Source organism: Zootoca vivipara, chromosome 1, assembly GCF_963506605.1.
Source record: "Zootoca vivipara chromosome 1, rZooViv1.1, whole genome shotgun sequence".
In the NCBI taxonomy this organism is placed as follows: domain Eukaryota; kingdom Metazoa; phylum Chordata; class Lepidosauria; order Squamata; family Lacertidae; genus Zootoca; species Zootoca vivipara.
In genome coordinates, this window is record NC_083276.1 from 49,250,886 (window position 1) to 49,268,562 (window position 17,677).

General features: G+C 47.9%; 1 protein-coding gene across 1 annotated transcript in view; it reads right to left on the reverse strand.

Annotated features, from left to right (window-relative positions):
• CSTPP1 (centriolar satellite-associated tubulin polyglutamylase complex regulator 1) overlaps positions 1 to 17,677 on the reverse strand; it is a 117,411-nt gene that overhangs the window by 1,368 nt on the left and 98,366 nt on the right. The window contains exons 5-8 of the mRNA XM_035115058.2: positions 10,045 to 10,130; positions 6,724 to 6,919; positions 5,556 to 5,665; positions 210 to 273 (exon numbers count right to left, since the gene is read on the reverse strand). Of these exons, the coding sequence (XP_034970949.2) occupies positions 210 to 273; positions 5,556 to 5,665; positions 6,724 to 6,919; positions 10,045 to 10,130 (456 nt within the window). The remainder of the gene's footprint in view (positions 1 to 209; positions 274 to 5,555; positions 5,666 to 6,723; positions 6,920 to 10,044; positions 10,131 to 17,677) is intronic.

The window sequence follows — 17,677 nt, forward strand, 5'->3', positions numbered from 1 at the left end:
GAATCCAAAGAGGAGTCATGCTGCATAACCTGTGCCTGTAGCTCAGGGGCAAAATGCATGTTTTATAAACGGAAGGTGTTGGGTTCAGTCCCTGGCATCTGCAGGCAAGGCTGGAAATGTCCTTGAAGGAAGAGGCACTGCAGAGTAGACTACTGAGCTAGAAGGACATGTTGCCTGACTCTGCTTTCTCCACTGGGAAAGGGACTTACAGTTTCTCCAGTTCCTGATCCATATGTGGGTCAAGCAGCAGGTCTGCCTTATCTGGGAGAGCACCTGGAGGAGGAAAAAATCAACAAGGTGAAGATCAGCCTGACACTTAAGAACCTGACAACTTCTATGTCCAGTGTGTGTGTGTGTGCTTTTCAGCTGAACACTTAAGTTCATAATGCAAATAGAGCCTTCTGCAGAGTGGATGATACATCCCTTTGAGAACATGCAGTTAAGTCAAGGCGATGCTGGTCAATCTCTTTCCCAAAACAATAGATATGCGGGTACTCAGTTATGTTAACTGCTTGATTAACTTTTATATGCTCTATTGCATATAAACTCCAACACTATATATGGAGCAACTTCTTAAATGCCCTGCTTCATCAAGAATGATCTGTGCGTGGACGGCAGCTCCCACACCAGGTCCCCTTTCCCATCTGAGCATCTGGGTAGGAACATGTGCTGCTCCTGGCTCCAGACCTGTATATTGACAGACAAGTTTCTGCTGCTACTAGTGCCTAAGGAACTATGTATACGTCATCAAACACACTTTGCATTGTGAATTTTAATGGCTTGATGCTGGTTTAGGAATTCTATCTTCCTGAGAGCTCTGCTCCCTCCCTATAGCATTCAGACCAAGACCTACAAGGCAATAAATTCAGAGTTTGGTTTAGAAAAGTTGCGCTCTAAACAATGAAATAAAGAACCATCGATGGTTTGATTTCTGACAGTAGCAAAGCATGCTCGGATAACAAACATTGCACTTCTTCTTTCCAGTGCTAGAGAGTTGGTCTTGTTTTCTTGCTTAGAAGGAGCTACATGATCTCGGCCACTTGTAACAAGGGTGCCTATGCAGCTGTCATCTTCTGAGGGGTGCCTCATAGAAAATCTAACACATAAACCCACTGAGGTGCCTGGAGGGGGGGAGCTGAAAGCAAGCACCCTTGCTGCTGCCTTTCCATTGTGTCTTCACATAAATTGCGCAATTGTGTCAAATGATATCCTGATGGCCTGGTTGCTTGCTGCAAAGCAGTATTGATAGAAGACAACTTGGGGTGGAGAAAAAATGCCTTGGCCCTTTCTGCTTCCCACAATGTACTGGATGCATGTTTGCAAGAGGGTAAATAAAGATGTAGTTGGCTTGGGGTGGGAGCTAAGCTGGGAGAGCCACTAAACTAGATGAACCCATGGTCTGACCACAGGAAGGCAACTTCCTGTGTTCTCTGACACTCCAAGAAATGGGGTTCTTCAGCACCCCTGGCTCCATGTCACAGAAGCCTGCAGCAGTCAAGAAAATGCTCCTGCCTGCCGCCAGCCTTCCACAGCCTCAATTAGCTGAACCCAGCCAAATGCTGGTCATCTTCCTGCATGTGTAAGAAAGTCTCCTGGGACGAGAAACTCATCCGCTGTGCTCTAATCCCTGTCTCTCATCATGGCAGGGCTGCCACCTCTCCAAGGCCCCTGCCTGAAAGCGCCTCCCAGCTCTCGCCTGGAACTGCCCTCGCTGCAGGGCTCCGGGGAGCCTGTGATCCCCTGCAGACCAAAGCCTATTCAAATCAGCCTGCGTGCAGGGAAGATGAAAAGGCACCAGGAGAAGAATCCAGCTTCCCTTGCCAAGACGAGAGCACCTGTTCGACTTGCGGCTGCTGCCCCTCCCTGTGAGAGGCCTCGGCAGGAAGCTGGCAAGAGGCCAGAGGCCAGGCCTTCCTTAATGGAAGGGAAAACCCAGGCACTTTGTGCATGGCAAAGCGATGGCAGTGGGCAGGGCTTGCTCAGCCCATATGTTGGCTTTGCACCTTTACTGGAAAGTGGCTTTTGCAGACCTGGCTGGGCACAGTCCAGGCACCCTCTTCCTCCTGTGAATGGATGTCTCTCTAAGCCTGTTTGCAGAGGGGATTGCAGGCTTGTATGCCTGTCCCCTTTGATATATAATCTCATTGCTGCTGCGTAAACAGCCCTGCACCAGGAGAGCATTAGCAGCTCAGATGGCTGGCTGGGGCACGGGGAGGGAGAGAGCAGCGCTGGCTGTGCTGTGACTTAGACCCTTGGCAGGCGGCTCACACGGGCCAGAAAACAAGGGAGGCCAGGGACTGAGAAGCAGCTTTGTACAGGGACTTGCATTGGGTTGAAGATACTCAGAAGTCACTAGTACTTCTCTGCAAGGCCTGGCGACAAGCCTGCCTCTGAAAGACTCTACATTCTCAGAGGGGCACAGGCACTTTCCTAGTGTTACCAAACCTAGCTGGAAGCACAGATACACCTTTGCAGGTATGCTGATGAGAGTTCAGGAACAACACAACTCTGGAAAGCGTAAGTGCCCAGCTAAAGCAAATCCTCTCTGATAACAGAGAGATGTGGAGCTTCTTATTGAGACAAAGGTGGGTTTCATCTTTCCTTTTACTGTATACTTTTTTTAAAAAAAAAGAGAGACACAAATCAGCATTTTTAGAAAAGAAAATATGGGGTCTGTAACCTATATATGTTAGGCTAAGAAAGGAAGTGTGCTCATATTTACTTACTGGGCACAATTTATCCTTCTCATTAAAACCAGGACAGGGGATGTATATACAGTGGTGCCTCGCTAGACTAATGCTCTGTTAGACTAATTTTTCGCTATACAAATAGGTTTTGCGATCGGAGGTTGCCTCGCAAGACGACGAGGTTTTCTATGGCCGCCGCTTCGTCTTGCAAAGCGTGGCCATAAAAACCTCCGATCACAAAACCTACAGGGCATTCCTCTAGCAAAAGGGGAACAATCTGTAGCGTGGGAAGAAGGCAAAGGAAGATGAGCTGTCAGCACCTGTCAGCTGATCTTCCTTTGCCTTCTTCCTGCGCTGCAGCTGGTTCCCCTTTGTGTTCTGCTGGTCGCCACGAGCAGTGAGGGGCAACTGGCAGAGACCAGCGGAACACTAGCGCGGGGAGAAGCGGAGGAATGGATCCATTCCTCCACTTCCCCCCCTGCCGCCTGTCAAACAGCCGGAATCGGACGAGGCTTCTGAAGCCCCGTCCGATCCCGGCTCTGTCGGGCGGGGTAGGGGAAGCGGAGGAACGATCCGTTCCTCTGCCTTTCCCCCACCCCACCACACAGCCGGGATCGGACCCTCGTCTGATCCCGGCTGTGTGTCAGGCGGGGTGGGGGAAAGGCGGAGGAACGATCCGTTCCTTCGCCTTTCCCTCACCCCGCCTGTCACACAGCTGGGATCGTACAAGCCCCCGCAAGCAGCACCCGCCGATCTTTGGCTCTGTCCCCCGAAGCTGAAGAGCGGCGGGCGCTGCTTGCCAGGGCTTCAAGCAGAGCCCACCATGCTTCGGCTCCGTCCCCCGGTGCCGAAGCGCGGTGGGCGCTGCTTAACAAGCCCCGGCAAGCAGCGCCCGCCAGCTCTGTCGGGCGGGGAGGGAAGTGGAGGAACGATCCGTTCCTCCGCTTCTCTTCCCCCCCTGCCGCCTGGCACACAGCTCTCTTGGCTGGGGAAGGCAGGCAGGCAATAGAGCAAGCGCCTGCCTGCCTTCCCTGCCGCCAGTCCCCCAGAGCCCATAGTTTCAATGCATTCCTATGGGACTCGCTAGACAAATTTTTCGTAGGACGAATTGAGTTAAAATTCGTCTAGCAAGGCACCACTGTATTGGGAGGGAGGGAGAGGAGGAGGATATATGTACAGATTTTCAAGCCTATATTTGCAACAGGAACTAGGAATTTGGGGATGAGGCATTGAATTCCCAGGTTGCTGAATTTAGCATGCCTTACCATGTAGACCAGGCATCCCCAAACTTCAGCCCTCCAGATGTTTTGGCCTACAACTCCCATGATCCCTAGCTAACAGGACCAGTGGTCGGGGAAGATGGGAATTGTAGTCCAAAACATCTGAAGGGCCGAAGTTTGGGGATGCCTGATGTAGACTTACAGAATAGGCAGAGTCCTGATTACACCTCAGCCCATGACAGGCAAGAGAAAAGGAAGACAAAATCACCAGTACTTTGGGCGACGAGTGGCATAGCAATAAGGAGAAATTAACAGCATCTCTCTCAACTCTGGAGTAAGTCCAGATTCACAACTGAAATGTGAACAGCAGCAAATCAAATGCCAACTCCGTCACTAGTATGGTCTGTTCCCCAGCCCTCCTCTTCTCTTTCCATTTTTAAGATTGCTGCACTCACACTCACTCATGGGCTGACCAGTAGAACAAAGGAAACGTTTTTAAAGTGCAAGACTGCTCTAGAGTTGGAGCCAGGAGCATTTCTTCATGGCATCCTGGGGAACCAACCAATCAGCATAACGTGGATCAGGCTTCTGCTGCAAACTTGCACACCTGACAGCCAGCCACCCCCCATCCTGGTCCCTGCCCCCAGTTTATCCCTGGAGAGGAAGAGGTGTGGCTGAACTGAGCACAGGGAGGGAGGTTCCAGACTCATCCCAGCTGGTTCCTTCCCCCTTCTTTGCTCAGCCTGGGACTTACGGGTTTGTCGTGGGAACAGCTCTCCTCCCTATTCTTGATTTCAGGGAGTAAGAAGAGGAAAGAGAGATTGCATAAAAGAGAGGCTTTCAGATCACAGTAAATTAGTCTGCTGAGCTAGGGAAAGAAATGGGACCATGCTGCAAGGTTTCAGTCTAATAGAGGACAGAACCCAACAATAGCTGGAGATTTAGCACAAAGGAATACATGAGATTAAATGTGAAATCTGATGGGCTCACTTTAGCCAATCATAATTCATTTGATTCAGTGAAGGCCACAAATGATTGGGCCAACAATTAAACAATTAATTTAAGAACAACTTCCCTCATTTTGCAGAAACAAATCAACAAATGTATACTCAGCAAACGGTTGCAGCCAGTCACAGTAGCCTGACAAAGGGACCGGTATGAAACCCAGGGCTGGCTCTAAGGCAAGGCTGGGTGGCGCAATGTGCCAGGGCCGCCAGACAGCTGCGCCGAGAAACGGGGCGGGGGGGGGGGCAGAGGGATCTTTGCACCACGGCGCCAGGGAGCCAGATATGCTTAAGACGGCCCTGATGAAACCCATGTTTCCAAACACGCACCTGCCACAGTCACACTTTACAACTAAAAGATAATGCATAATGTGGTCTTTAGGCAACTGGAAGGAATTAAGCAGTTTAAATGAAGGGTTTTTCTTTCTTCCTTTGTACTATCCTGCTTGCCTTTCTTGCCTGATTCATTCCAAGTTTCTTTACTCCAAAGAGACCTTTCTAAAATGCTCCTACCTCGTTTTTCTGGCATATTTGGTCACGGTAAAGGCATTTTTCTCAGTGGTCACTTTAAAACCTGCTGTCAACTTCCCTAGACCACATCACTGCGGGGGAGAGGAAAGAAACAAGGTGGGACTTTTCTTTACCAAGGGCTCTGTTGATCCCATGATGCTTTGCAAGAGCCATCAGAAATCCATAGAAGGTCAGTCTCTGCACACTGCTCAGAACTTCCTTCACAATAGCAGATGGGGGACAGCTAAGGAAACGAGAGGAACACAGGAAGAAATTGTGCCGCATCAGTTTCAGCAATTTCAGCTTATGAATGGAGGGGTGGATCAGGTGTCACTTTGCAACATGAAGCTGTCTTTTAAAAGTACGCAGGAGGCAATAATCTCCCCATAACTCCCTCCTACTCTGGCCATGCGTGAATTGGGCTAGGACCCCCTTGCCTCAAGGGACTTTGGTAGGAGCTGCCGCCTAGCATTTTACCAGTAAGGGAAGACTCCTTCCACCATAGGCTTGAGACAGGATCCAGTCACTTAGTCCCATTCCCTTGCCTCGAGGGAGGACTGCTATGGCATCAAGGAAAAAGGACAAGGACAGGAAATGCTGCCTGGACAAGCCTGGCTCTATGTGGACCCTGTACAATTCCTGCTCCTGTACTAGTTTTGAATATGGTTTTCATTTTTGAGAATCTTCTGTGAGCTGCTTTGAGAGTGTCTTGGGGCTATAAAAGCAGGGTTTGAATAAATAATCAATCTCCACAGGCATCCATGATTGCCTTTTAATGTGTGGAGGTGAAAAGTGCTTTGCTGAAGGGCATTTCACAACAACTTTGACCAGCAGGTACTGCAATCCATTTCTGTCAGTGCTGGCATAGCTCTCATATTGAAGGAAGGATACTGTCAGCACTGTTTCTATTGAGAAATGGGCCCTATTTCATGCTCAGCCTGAAACGCCCTAGATGGGCCTGAGAATACTGGGGTACTCTTAAGTCAAAAGACCACTTCCCTCTGGCAGAACTCAGAGTTGAGAGGGGGCTCAAAACGTGATCGCTTGTTACAGGGAAAACTGCCTCTTTGCAGTTGTGTGCTCCTTGAGAAGTTGGTATCATAATTTCTGGCACGCATCTAACTATCAGTGGTACTTAGCCATGCTAGTTTCAGAGAGCAGAGAGGCAGCATTGGGCTAACTTGCCACATCTCAGTTCCTAGATGTGATGAGTGTCTTTGCCTAGACTTCAGGGAGCCCCTCCCTGCAAGGTAGGCAAAGATGAACCCTGGTTTGTTCATGTTAGCCGGTCACAAGCCTTACCTGTATTTGGACCTGTCACACAGAGACTCAAGGCACTGGTAAAATGCAGGTGCCTCCACCCCATCGAGCGGGCTGCACTCACTTAGAGCCTGGCGTGAACGATGCTGCCCAGAGGATGATGTAGGCACAATGACGGTGTTTGGGTTCTTGCCCGTCAAGAGCTCTTGATAGATGGCAGCCACGCTTTCAAGGAACTCTGCAAAAACAGAGAGATGACTTAGAAACCGTGGTTATTGGCACACATGGGAATTCTCAAGGCTTGGGGACATGTGTAGCAAATCGATCCCATTCTTCCCCCTGCAGTTACTTACGCATGATGCTGGCAAGGAAGCCTTAGAGCAGGCATCCCCAAACTTCGGCCCTCCAGATGTTCTGGACTACAACTCCCATCATCCCTGACCATTGGTCCTGTTAGCTAGGGATCATGGGAGTTGTAGGCCAAAACATCTGGCCTACAAGAGATAAACACCACCCAAGTTAGGAAGAAGCTGTTTGGAATTGTTGGAGGAGGCAAGGGAGTTGGGTCAAGCAGTCTCCAGCCTGCAGCCCAGTGTACTTCAGCACAAATCCAAAGTAAACACAACACAGGGTCCAAAGGGAAGATTAGGGGGAGAAGCTGGCCAAAAGCACTCCCCCCCCCAGGCTCCAAACCTTCCCCGCTGTTTACCCCCAGAATCTAAATTTAAACAAGTTTGTTTATGGACCTGGCCAGCCATTTACAGATGTAGACTCCACACTGAGTGGTTTGCATGCATGTGTGCTGGTAGGGTAGCCTGGAAAGCTGACGTGCGCACACAACAAGAGCCTGGGAAACAATGATGCGTCACGAAGATGGACGGCTTTCTAAGGTTATCCTGAAGGTCCAGAGTTTAGAGCAGCTTTCAGAACATGCTGCATACTTGAAATGAACCCCATTCACGCAGGAGAGAGTGATTGAGAGAGGGGTTCATTATCTGCTGTGCATTTGGATTCCATCTCTGCCCAGAGATAACCAACAGAGAGGCATGTCGTAAGGATGAAGCAGGACAAGGAATTTAGCACACGATTCCACCTCCCAGAAGCAATGAAATGTAAACAGGCATTTCCACACGGTTACCATGAATATACACTGCTCCCAAATTTCAGGTTTTTTTTTTACCCGAGAGGTGCTAGTGTTTTCACTCAGACCCATTCTTTCACTGGTTACCATCACAAAGGAAACTGCTTTCCAGAAATAAAATACTTGGGGCTGCTTCAAGCATTTTGAATTTGCTACGTGCAAAGGGTTTTTGTGAGGATGTGAGAAAACCATGTACATGATGCCTATTTGCGGTTGTGCTGGTTGTATATTGATATTTTTCTTCTCCAGGTGTTTTGGGTTACAACGCAATCTGAGCCAGCAGGGCCAGTGTTCAGGTATGGTGGGTTCACATATCAATGGAGGTTTGTTCACAACAGGTTCTTGATGGGGTTACACAGAATCAGGTGTGTGTTTTGGGGGTGCTCCTGGGCATAGTGTTATTTATGGAGGTGACCTCAGTGACTGGGAGTGACTTATATCAGTTTGGGTTCATTCATCTATTGCAGCCTTGCCTGGAGAAAGTGGAGCTGGCCCCAGTTACACATGCATTGGTTACATCCAGACTAAAGTACTACAGTGATCTGCATACAGGACTGCCTTTGGAGACAGTCCAGAAACTTCAGCTGCTACAAACTTCAGCTGCCAGAATGCTTGTGGGAGTAGACAGTTTGATCATATCGCCCTGATTTTGCATCAGTTGCTCTTGCCACCCATTTGTTTCTTGGCTCAGGGTGAAGAACTGGTGCTAACCTTTAAAGCCCTGAACAGTTTAGGACCAGATTATTTGAAGCGCTGCCTACACCCGTATGAACCTACCCAGGCTAAGGACCTACTACTAAGGTTGGCAAATACCAAAAACAGGGCCTTTTCAGAGTCAGCTCCACACTTGTAGAAGAACTTTGCTTGTCCCCTTTTCTGGTCGTCCTTAAGCAGACCCTAAAGACTTCTTTATTTCACCGAGCTTCTTATTTTTCAAGCTGGACCCTTGTATATGCTTTTATCTCCTGTGTTTTTATTGTGTTATTTGTCCATTGTTTTTCAAAAGCCACCTTGTGAGTATCAAAACTTTTATTGGCATCACTTACAAACATTCAAAGTAAATAGGCCAGTACAATCTTGTTGCCATATCATCAATACAGTCACTTCCCAAAGGAAAGAGGGGCCAGCAATCTATTTCACCTCTGTGGGTCTCCAACAAGGGCAGGGTCCTGTAATGTATTCGGCAGCAAAAGATCAAATACGTAGAGGAATTTAGCTACTGTCTTGGTGAGCTCCTGATCTCTCCCCTGTAATAGGAAGCGTATAACCTCTGTCTCCAGTTTCCATATTGGGATACATAGTTGGTCTAGGAATTGTTGGCGGAGATCATCATACATTTTACATTTGAGGACCATGTGAGCTAGAGTTTCCACCAGGTGGGCATCACATGGGCAGATCCTATCTCCTGCCAATCCCAACAAACCTAACCTAGAGGAGGTTAGGGGGATTAGAATTGAACCTAGCCAGCGAGAAAGCCCTTCTTTTTTGCGGGTTAAACAGAAATTGTAGATAATTGGGGTTAAATTCCTGCGCCCAAGAGAGTCGAAAATAAAAAGGGGAACATGTTTTTCCCTGCAGCTGAAATTAGTTCCTGGCGCTCTATGTCCCATAACCTAGTTTTTAACATGGCTTTGGTGATTGGGAAAGCCACGGCACCTAGGAGATCCTCTGAAAGCCCAAGTTACTATATCTTTGTACAAAACAGTTGTAACCCTGGGGACTTGCCTTTAAAGGAGAGGGTAGAAATATATAAACCAATAATAAAAAATATGCAGTGAAATGGATGCAAAGTTCCCACATAAGGAGGAGCCACATGCACTTTTCATGCTTTAACTTCAGTGTTTTCTGGAAATGAATTGTGTCTGAAGTGCCTGTTTGGCTCAGGCATGTGTAGAATGAGTGACTTTCACATGCAGTTCTCTATCAGGGGGATCTGTGTTGCAGGACAAGGCTTCCTGGCTTGTGTTGCCCACACTTCTGCCATATTTGTCCTGTCTACTGTAGCTGTGCAGGAGGACAGTGGCATCATGAGGGCAGGGCCACACTCAGCAGAGTGAAGTGCAGGGCTGCTGGCTTATCACGTTTTGAAGTAAGTGAATCAATACGTATTGCCATGTAAAAAAGGGGTGGGTGGGCAATGGTGTAAAGCTGCTAAGTCCAGAGTCTACAATCCTAAATGGGCCACCGTAGTAAGAGAGACAAGGTTAGTAAGATGGGCTCACCTGAGTAGTAAAACTGGATCTGGAGGGCAAACAGGAAGTCTGAAAAACACATCAAGCAGTCCACAGCATCATCCATGAGAACAATCCTGGAATGGAAAAGGAGAGACAGACAGCTCAACAACAACCAGTTGCTATGCCAGGTAACTTACAGCTGAGGCCAAGTTCACAAGAAGTGAGCAAGGACTCCTCAGTCACAAAACGAACTCACAAAGAGGGTCACAGCCCTTTATAGACTAGAACAGATGCACAAGCTTCCATGGGCTGGAATCCTAGGAATCACCTCTGCCTATTTCCCAAAGCAGGTGATGGGAGGCAGAGCCAAAAGTGGGGCGAAAGCACACCTTTCCTCTCTCTCCTGGTGTGCCACACTCTTCTCCCCATCTCTCTTCCATCTCATCCAGCAGGCTGCCAGGGAATGAATGAACAGAGGTCTAAACTGCCAGAGATCTAAACTGATCACATGTCAAGGGCTTCCCTGTCTCCCATCACTCCATCTGTTTTAGCTCTCCCAGCCACACACACACACAAGATTCCGCGCCTCCTGCTCTCCTGCGCTCCCACCAACCACACAAATTTAGCTTGAAGGCTACAGGTTCACCACCTCTGGGTTCAGCTGTTTTGTTATAAACTGGCTAAATCTTTAAGGTGCCCTGAGACTGCTTCTGCTAAAACAGACAAGCATGGCTATTGGGTCTATCTGATTTCGTGGTATGTGGAAGCAACATTAGAACTCTGTGAAAATGAAAATGAAACATTGAGAGCTGAGCTGCCTCCAAGAGACTGGGTACTTTCAAGGAAGGATGTTCTTAACTTATTTCACTTGTTCCTAAAAAGGTGGTGGTGGAGGGTGGAGGAGGACCTTCCTGACACCTAAACTTTGGAAACCCACAAGTAACAGTCCTGCCTTGGCCAGTACAAAATAAAAATGTAATACATGTAAGATACAGAATCAACATTTTCTGACAGCACATTCTGGAATCCTAAAGGAATGAAGGACACAATGCCTTCTGCTATCTTGGTTTAGCAATAATGGCAAAGTACTCTACACATAAAGAATAAAATGAAGACAAGACTGCAGCAACAAATTCCTCCTGTTTTGACCTTGGACAAACACAGCTAATGCTAGCAGGAAAGAAAAGGGCTTTACTGTGCCGATCTATGCTGCAGTTCCAAATAGCGTTGATATTTATTAAACTAGCAGAACAAGATGAAAGCTAAACCTGGGATGCTCCTATGAAGGATTCAGGAAATAATCCTTTTGTTTCCTTCATCTCTCAAGTCTGGGCTGCTCACCACAATGAGTAGGGAGAATGGAGCACTTTGTGGGGAGTGCATTGTTTGGGCCCCCAAACAATTGTTTGTGTCCAGTTCTGGGCACCACAGTTCAAGAAGGATATTGACAAGCTGGAACGTGTCCAGAAGAGGGCAACCAAAATGGTCAAAAGCCTGGAAACGATGCCTTATGGGGAACGGCTTAGGGAGCTGGGTATGTTTAGCCTGGAGAAGAGAAGGTTAAGGGGTGATATGATAGCCATGTTCAAATATATGAAAGGATGTCATATGGAGGAAGGAGAAGGATTGTTTTCTGTTGCTCCAGAGAAGCGGACACGGAGCAATGGATTAAAACTTCAAGAAAGAAGTTTCCACCTAAACATTAGGAAGAACTTCCTGAAGGTAAGAGCTGTTCGGCAGTGGAATTTGCTACCAAGGAGTGTGGTGGAGTCTCCTTCTTTGGAGGTCTTTAAGCAGAGGCTTGACAGCCATATGTCAAGAATGCTTTGATGGTGTTTCCTGCTTGGCAGGGGGTTGGGCTGGATGGCCCTTGTGGTCTCTTCCAACTCTATGATTCTATGATCTGTTTAGTGGGTTCTGCGGGGCACATGAAACTATCATTTGTGTTTTATGCTTCCTACTTGGTGACAAACACTGCCATGACTCTTGGTTTGCATCTGTTTGCCAGTTTTTGTCCATATAAAGACCCCACGCATGAAATAAACAAATGAGAGCTGAACTTGAGAATGGGTAGACAAGAATCATAGAACTGGAAGGGGCCAGTAGGGTTATCTAGTCCAACCCCCTACAATGCAGGAATCCTTTGCCCAATGTGGGGCTCAAACCCACAACTCTGAGATTAAGAGTCTCCTGCTGTACCAGCTGAGCCATCCCAGCCTAGAGAAATCCTGTTAGGGCAGTTGGACCTACATCACAGCCTACGAATGCACCTACATACAGTTATACAATTCACTCTTCATAAAACACTCAGGGTCAAATAGGGTGAAAACTCATTTTGCTTCCATAAACAGTAAGCTCTGTCATGGCTCTGGCAAACATCCTCCAGCATTTGTCCGTGCATATGGTTCTAACACAGAGCGAACGGTATCCTTCCAAGCAGGAATGCCTTTTACTGGGGAGGGTTTGGGACTAGGACTCTCTTGTAATCCAGAGAGAAGTCATCAGTCCTGGGTTGCTCCAACTGGTGGAAGAGGCTCGCAGAAGCTGATCAGGAGGAGGAGACGGAAGAGTGGCCGGACGCATCTGCGGGAAAGGCTTCCCTCCCCACCACTCGGACCAGCTCAGTTCAGCGAAGCAAATTCAAGCACACAGAGCAGCTTGAATTAATTATTGCCAAGAAGAAAGGCTACGGCTAAGAGGGTCCCCAGGAGAAAAGCCACTATTTAAAACAAAACCCTTTGAAGACGTCGAAGTGCTTCTGTTTTATTTATTATGTCCCAGAAACCGCCTCCTCCTCCTCCTCCTGCTGTCTAGAGCGGCAGCAGCTCCAGTTCTTAATTCCCACTAATAAGCACGTTATGGAGGTTGTCGGTGGCCACATCAAGGGGATGGCTTTGAAGCTGGAAGGCAGAGCATCTTCCATCTCCCAGGCAATGCAGCGCAGCCTCTGGCATCCAAAACCACTCCAAGCCCTTGGAAGTGCTACAGGCTGCATCGGTGCCTCAAAGCTTCGCACCCCTCAGGTAGCCCCAGCAAAGGCAGCAGGCGTCAAGGAGAGACCGAAAAGCAGTTACCAGGAAATTTCTGCTCCTGGAAGGAAGAGGGTGAAGAAAAAGCCAGGGGCACTGAAGTCATGCTGAGCTTCGGTGGTGAATTCAAGGTCTGACCCTTAACGGAGTCGGCACTCCTTCTCCCCCCCCCCCCAATTCTAGAAGTGCTGGAAGGCTGTGATAGTTGTCTGATGCTCTGCAAAGGTATTTGAGGGAGCTAAATTAAGGGAAGACCATAAAGCTATGCCAGAAGATGTCTTGAGGAAGTACCTAGCTGGAAGCAGGTATCCTTTGGTGTTGGGTTACCAGCTCCAATTTGCCCGAGTGTCTGTTCTCCAGAGAAGACCAGTAGTGGATAAAGCCGGCCCAGTTGCTTAAGAGGAGGCTCAGCGACAGTGTTATTTCCCCAATTGAACTGCTGGCTGCACAGCTGAAGCAACCTGTAAAGCACAGCCAGGGACATGTTTATGCTTCTCCTAAAGAGCTGAATGGGAGGAATATATGAGGAAGGGGAGGAGCCACAAGAACGGGACGTGGTCCTAATTTATGGTGACACCCTGGAGCTGGAAATGGACAGGCATGAACTCTCCAGAAAACAGATGTTTGTGGACAGGGGGAGGAGAAATGTCTCATCCTTCCCTTTCTATTTTTCATATTGCACTCCAAGCACAAGGTTACAGAGCCTGAGTTTTACATGTCAGTGTGATGCTTTGGATATTGTGAAGCACTCATTTAATGCCAATAGTTCATGACAAAAACTAGGGAAACTAAGGACTACAAGCTGAAAATAAGGCATGTTGTAGATCAGATGTGGTAGTCTGACTCTGCTTTTCTGTAAGTTAAGTCCCCTCTTCCTCCATCTACCCATCCATCCATCCATCCATCCATCCATCCATCCATCCATCCAATGAATTCCAGCCTTCAGCATATTGTGAAAGTAGAGTCCGCTATGGTCTGGCGTGCTATGCCTGGCGTGCTATGGTCCATGGGGTCACGAAGAGTCGGACACGACTAAACGACTAAACAACAACAGAGTCCGCTAATGGGGACATTTTTCTCCTAAGGTTGCTAGCTGCTGGGGGTGGGTGGGTGGGAGTAACCTTTCTTCCAATCATGGAGAAGGAGTAAAGAAATATGCCTCCCTCCACATCCCGTGCTCTGGCTTTCCAGTAAGAATCACACACCCCTGTAATTAATTAGGTAAAAATAAGATATGTCAGTATATACTACCCATAACGAACATCTTGTTTAGTCGATTAGTCGTGTCTGACTCTTCGTGACCCCATGGACCGGAGCACGCCAGGCACTCCTGTCTTCCACTGCCTCCCGCAGTTTGGTCAGACTCATGTTCATAGATTCGAGAACACTGTCCAACCGCCTCGTCCTCTGTCGTCCCTTCTCCTTGTGCCCTCAATCTTTCCCAGCATCAGGGAGTCTTCTCTTCTCATGAGGTGGCCAAAGTATCTAGCTTGGCCCTAAGTCAGCAGGTGTCACAGACAGAAATTGGTCATGATATGAAACTCCAGCAAGCTACTTTTCAGCAGCAACAAGTTGAAACTGTCAAGCGTATGTTATATGGTGGGGAATGTTTGTTAATCAGCACATTGTCATCAAGGCCCATGTTGAAATAGCTGAAATCTGATCATTCCTTTCAACAGATGCAGGAGGGGCATTGATAAAGCTCCTCAACTGCTATGGACTGGCTGGATGCAGAGGTGCGGTGGGAGGCACCAGCTGGGGAACCTCCAGGGAAAGAAGGCTCAGAGCCAGGGGATTGGTGGTAGGACGACAATGAGTGGTCAGAGGGAGAAGAGGGGACAGACTGGGACGAGGTGGTGTTGGAAGCTGAAGAGGTAACAGGGTTTAGTGAGCAGGAAGCGGCTGTGACAGACAGGAATCCAGAATCAGGGGCAGAAACAGAGTGGGGGGAGGTCAAGAGGCAAAGTAGAGGCAGGCTGCTGAAGAAGCCAGCGAAGCTCTCCCTCCAGCTGTGACCAACTCCTCTTCCCCTGGGTCTCCCAGAACAAGAAGAGGAATGAAGAGGGTGGAGCAAAGAGAGACCAGGTGGAGGAGCCGTAGGCTGATGGAGAAGGAACCTTCAGTCCTCACAACTGCTTCGTTGGGGATAGGCCGACCAGGAAGGGTTGCTGTGAACACTAGGACTGAGCTGTTTTGATTTCTTTGAATAAAGAGCTAACTTACCTGACATTGGGTGTTTTGTTGCTGACCCGCCCCTGACATCAGAACTGAGAAAACTGCCCAGTACTAAGCAGACTTCTCTGACATCTCTGCCACCACACCCTCTGGGGAGGGCTGACTTCAGGTACTTTCAAGGTTACAAGCAGCCCATCACTCCTCCTATGGTGGAGACAGAATGGCCCCTGCTCTTCAAGCCAAACTGGATCAGCTCATGTCTGTGTCCAGGCTCCCTATTCTTCCTGATCACCCCTGTTATGGGACTGGGAGAGCACTTAATATGAGCAAAGCCTAATATTAACTAGCAGGCACAAATTGTAGCTAGAGAGAGAGAGAGAGAGTTAGGCACAGTATATGGTGTGCTTGCAATTCTGCTGCAAGTCCTAATATTTTGCTTCTAGCCAGATAACCCTCCTCTTTCCCACCTCACAAATCAAAGGAGGTCTATGTCACATATCACTGCCAAAGATGAAAGCCTCCAAACCGCCTGTGGTTGATGCCTTTCAGGGAACTCACCGGCGCTTGTGGGAACTAGCCCAGTTCTCTCTGGTTTCGTCACAAGGGATGGAGGCCCAGACTGCACGTGAAGCAGCAGACCTGCATCTTTAAAGATGGGTCCATGTCTGCCCCTTTCATGTGGGGTGGGGTGTGATTTATAAGGCCAAAGGTGAGAGTTCTTGGAACTCCTCCACTAGCCATCACCCCCTCTTTGAGAAATACACACACAACCACTCTCCCAGAAGTTTTTCTAGCAGCCATTCTTACTCCCTGTATCAGAAGGTCTTTGGAGAGAGGGCCTGGGGGGGATGGGGGCAGTGGGCAGGCAGGTCACAGTCCACCACTCACCTACTATTTGCCTCTTTAGATGCCACCCCACGAATGGAGCCAACCTGTGTTTAAAGATGCTGGATCACACCTCATTCTCTTCTGCATTGCGGCTGCCTCTCCTCTCTGCCCTAACTTTGTGATCTCTTTCTTTCATACTGTTTGTTATCAGCACATAGCAACAGGCCTCCAAAGAGATGGCTGCCCTGTGAAATCATCTCAGCCATGCAGCTTCAAGGATTCCAAAAGGCCTGGTGGCTTATGAACGATGCTTGCCTATGAAATCATATCTCCCAAAGCTTATCAATAGGTGCTGTCACTGAGTGGACTGATGGTAAGCATAAGTTATATCCCACTTGAAAGCAGAAACGAGAATCCTGGTTGGCAGGAGAGGTGACAAGCATGAGCCTGCTTGCCGATACTGATTCGAAAGAGCCAGCTGCATGGGGGGGGGGCGATCTGCCCAGCTGGTGACAGTAATGGCCCATCGTCAGCCAGGGGCTTCCGATGTACGAGTAGGGGAAAACGAAAAGAAAAATGCAGACAAGAGTATCAGAAGGTATAGAAGAGGAAGGAGAGGCAAAACCAGCATCAGATTTAAGGCAGTATATCAAGTAACTTCCCTTGATTAGCTTTGTGGGTGAGAGCAAATTGTTAGCACAAGGAAGCTCTCAAACCCATGAAGAGTAAAGGCAGTGAGATCATTCCCACCTGAGCCAGGGTGCCTCAGACACAGATCTCATTTTTCTCTCACACCTGCTGTCCCAAAGCCCCCAGCTTGTCTGTCTCCAAGGCACAAGCACACAACAGAGGAGTTGTGCGAAGCCTATCCCCCTTCAGTGGGGCCTCAGGTTTACAATGGCTTTGCAGATTAAATTCCTTGACACAATCTTCAGCGCCGTGCCTCATCTCAGATTTATGTATTCAGACTTATAGCCTGCATTGTGAAGACTGTGGGCCAATGAGGTTATTCCTGGCAAAAATTCTCATTTATCCTTGCAATCAGCTTCTGAGGTAGGCCGCTATTAACTTATTTTTTCTTTTCTTTTTTAAAATGCTTTATTAATTTTGCAAAAAAACAATTAAAAAAATCCAAGATCAATACAAATTACGAAAAGAAAATTCATATATTACAGATTCCATTATGACTTCCGATCACCCCAATGTGTTTCCTGGGTTACATTATCAACTGCACACTTTCCATTGTCTCTCATAAATTGTCTCAAATTGTCTTGATTTTGTAAAATTTCCTACTGTCATGCAGGGGTCAATCAAACCTGCCAGAGAATTTAGATGTTTACAATGCTCTTTTAGGTATACTCTTTAAATGTCCCATTCTCTAATAAACCTTTGTTCTATATCATCTCTCATTCTTCCTGTCGTTTTTGCTAATTCTGCATATTCTAGCATTTTTGCCTGCCAATCCAATTTAGTGGGAATGGATTCTCATTTCCATCCTTTAGCTATTAAAAGTCTTGCTGCAACTATTGCATACATGAAAATTCTCCTTAGATTTTTCGGAATGTCATTACTCATTATAACCAGCAGAGAGACTTCAGGGGGGTTTTTTTGCAAAGGAAATTTTAAACATCTTTTAAAACTCACTGTAT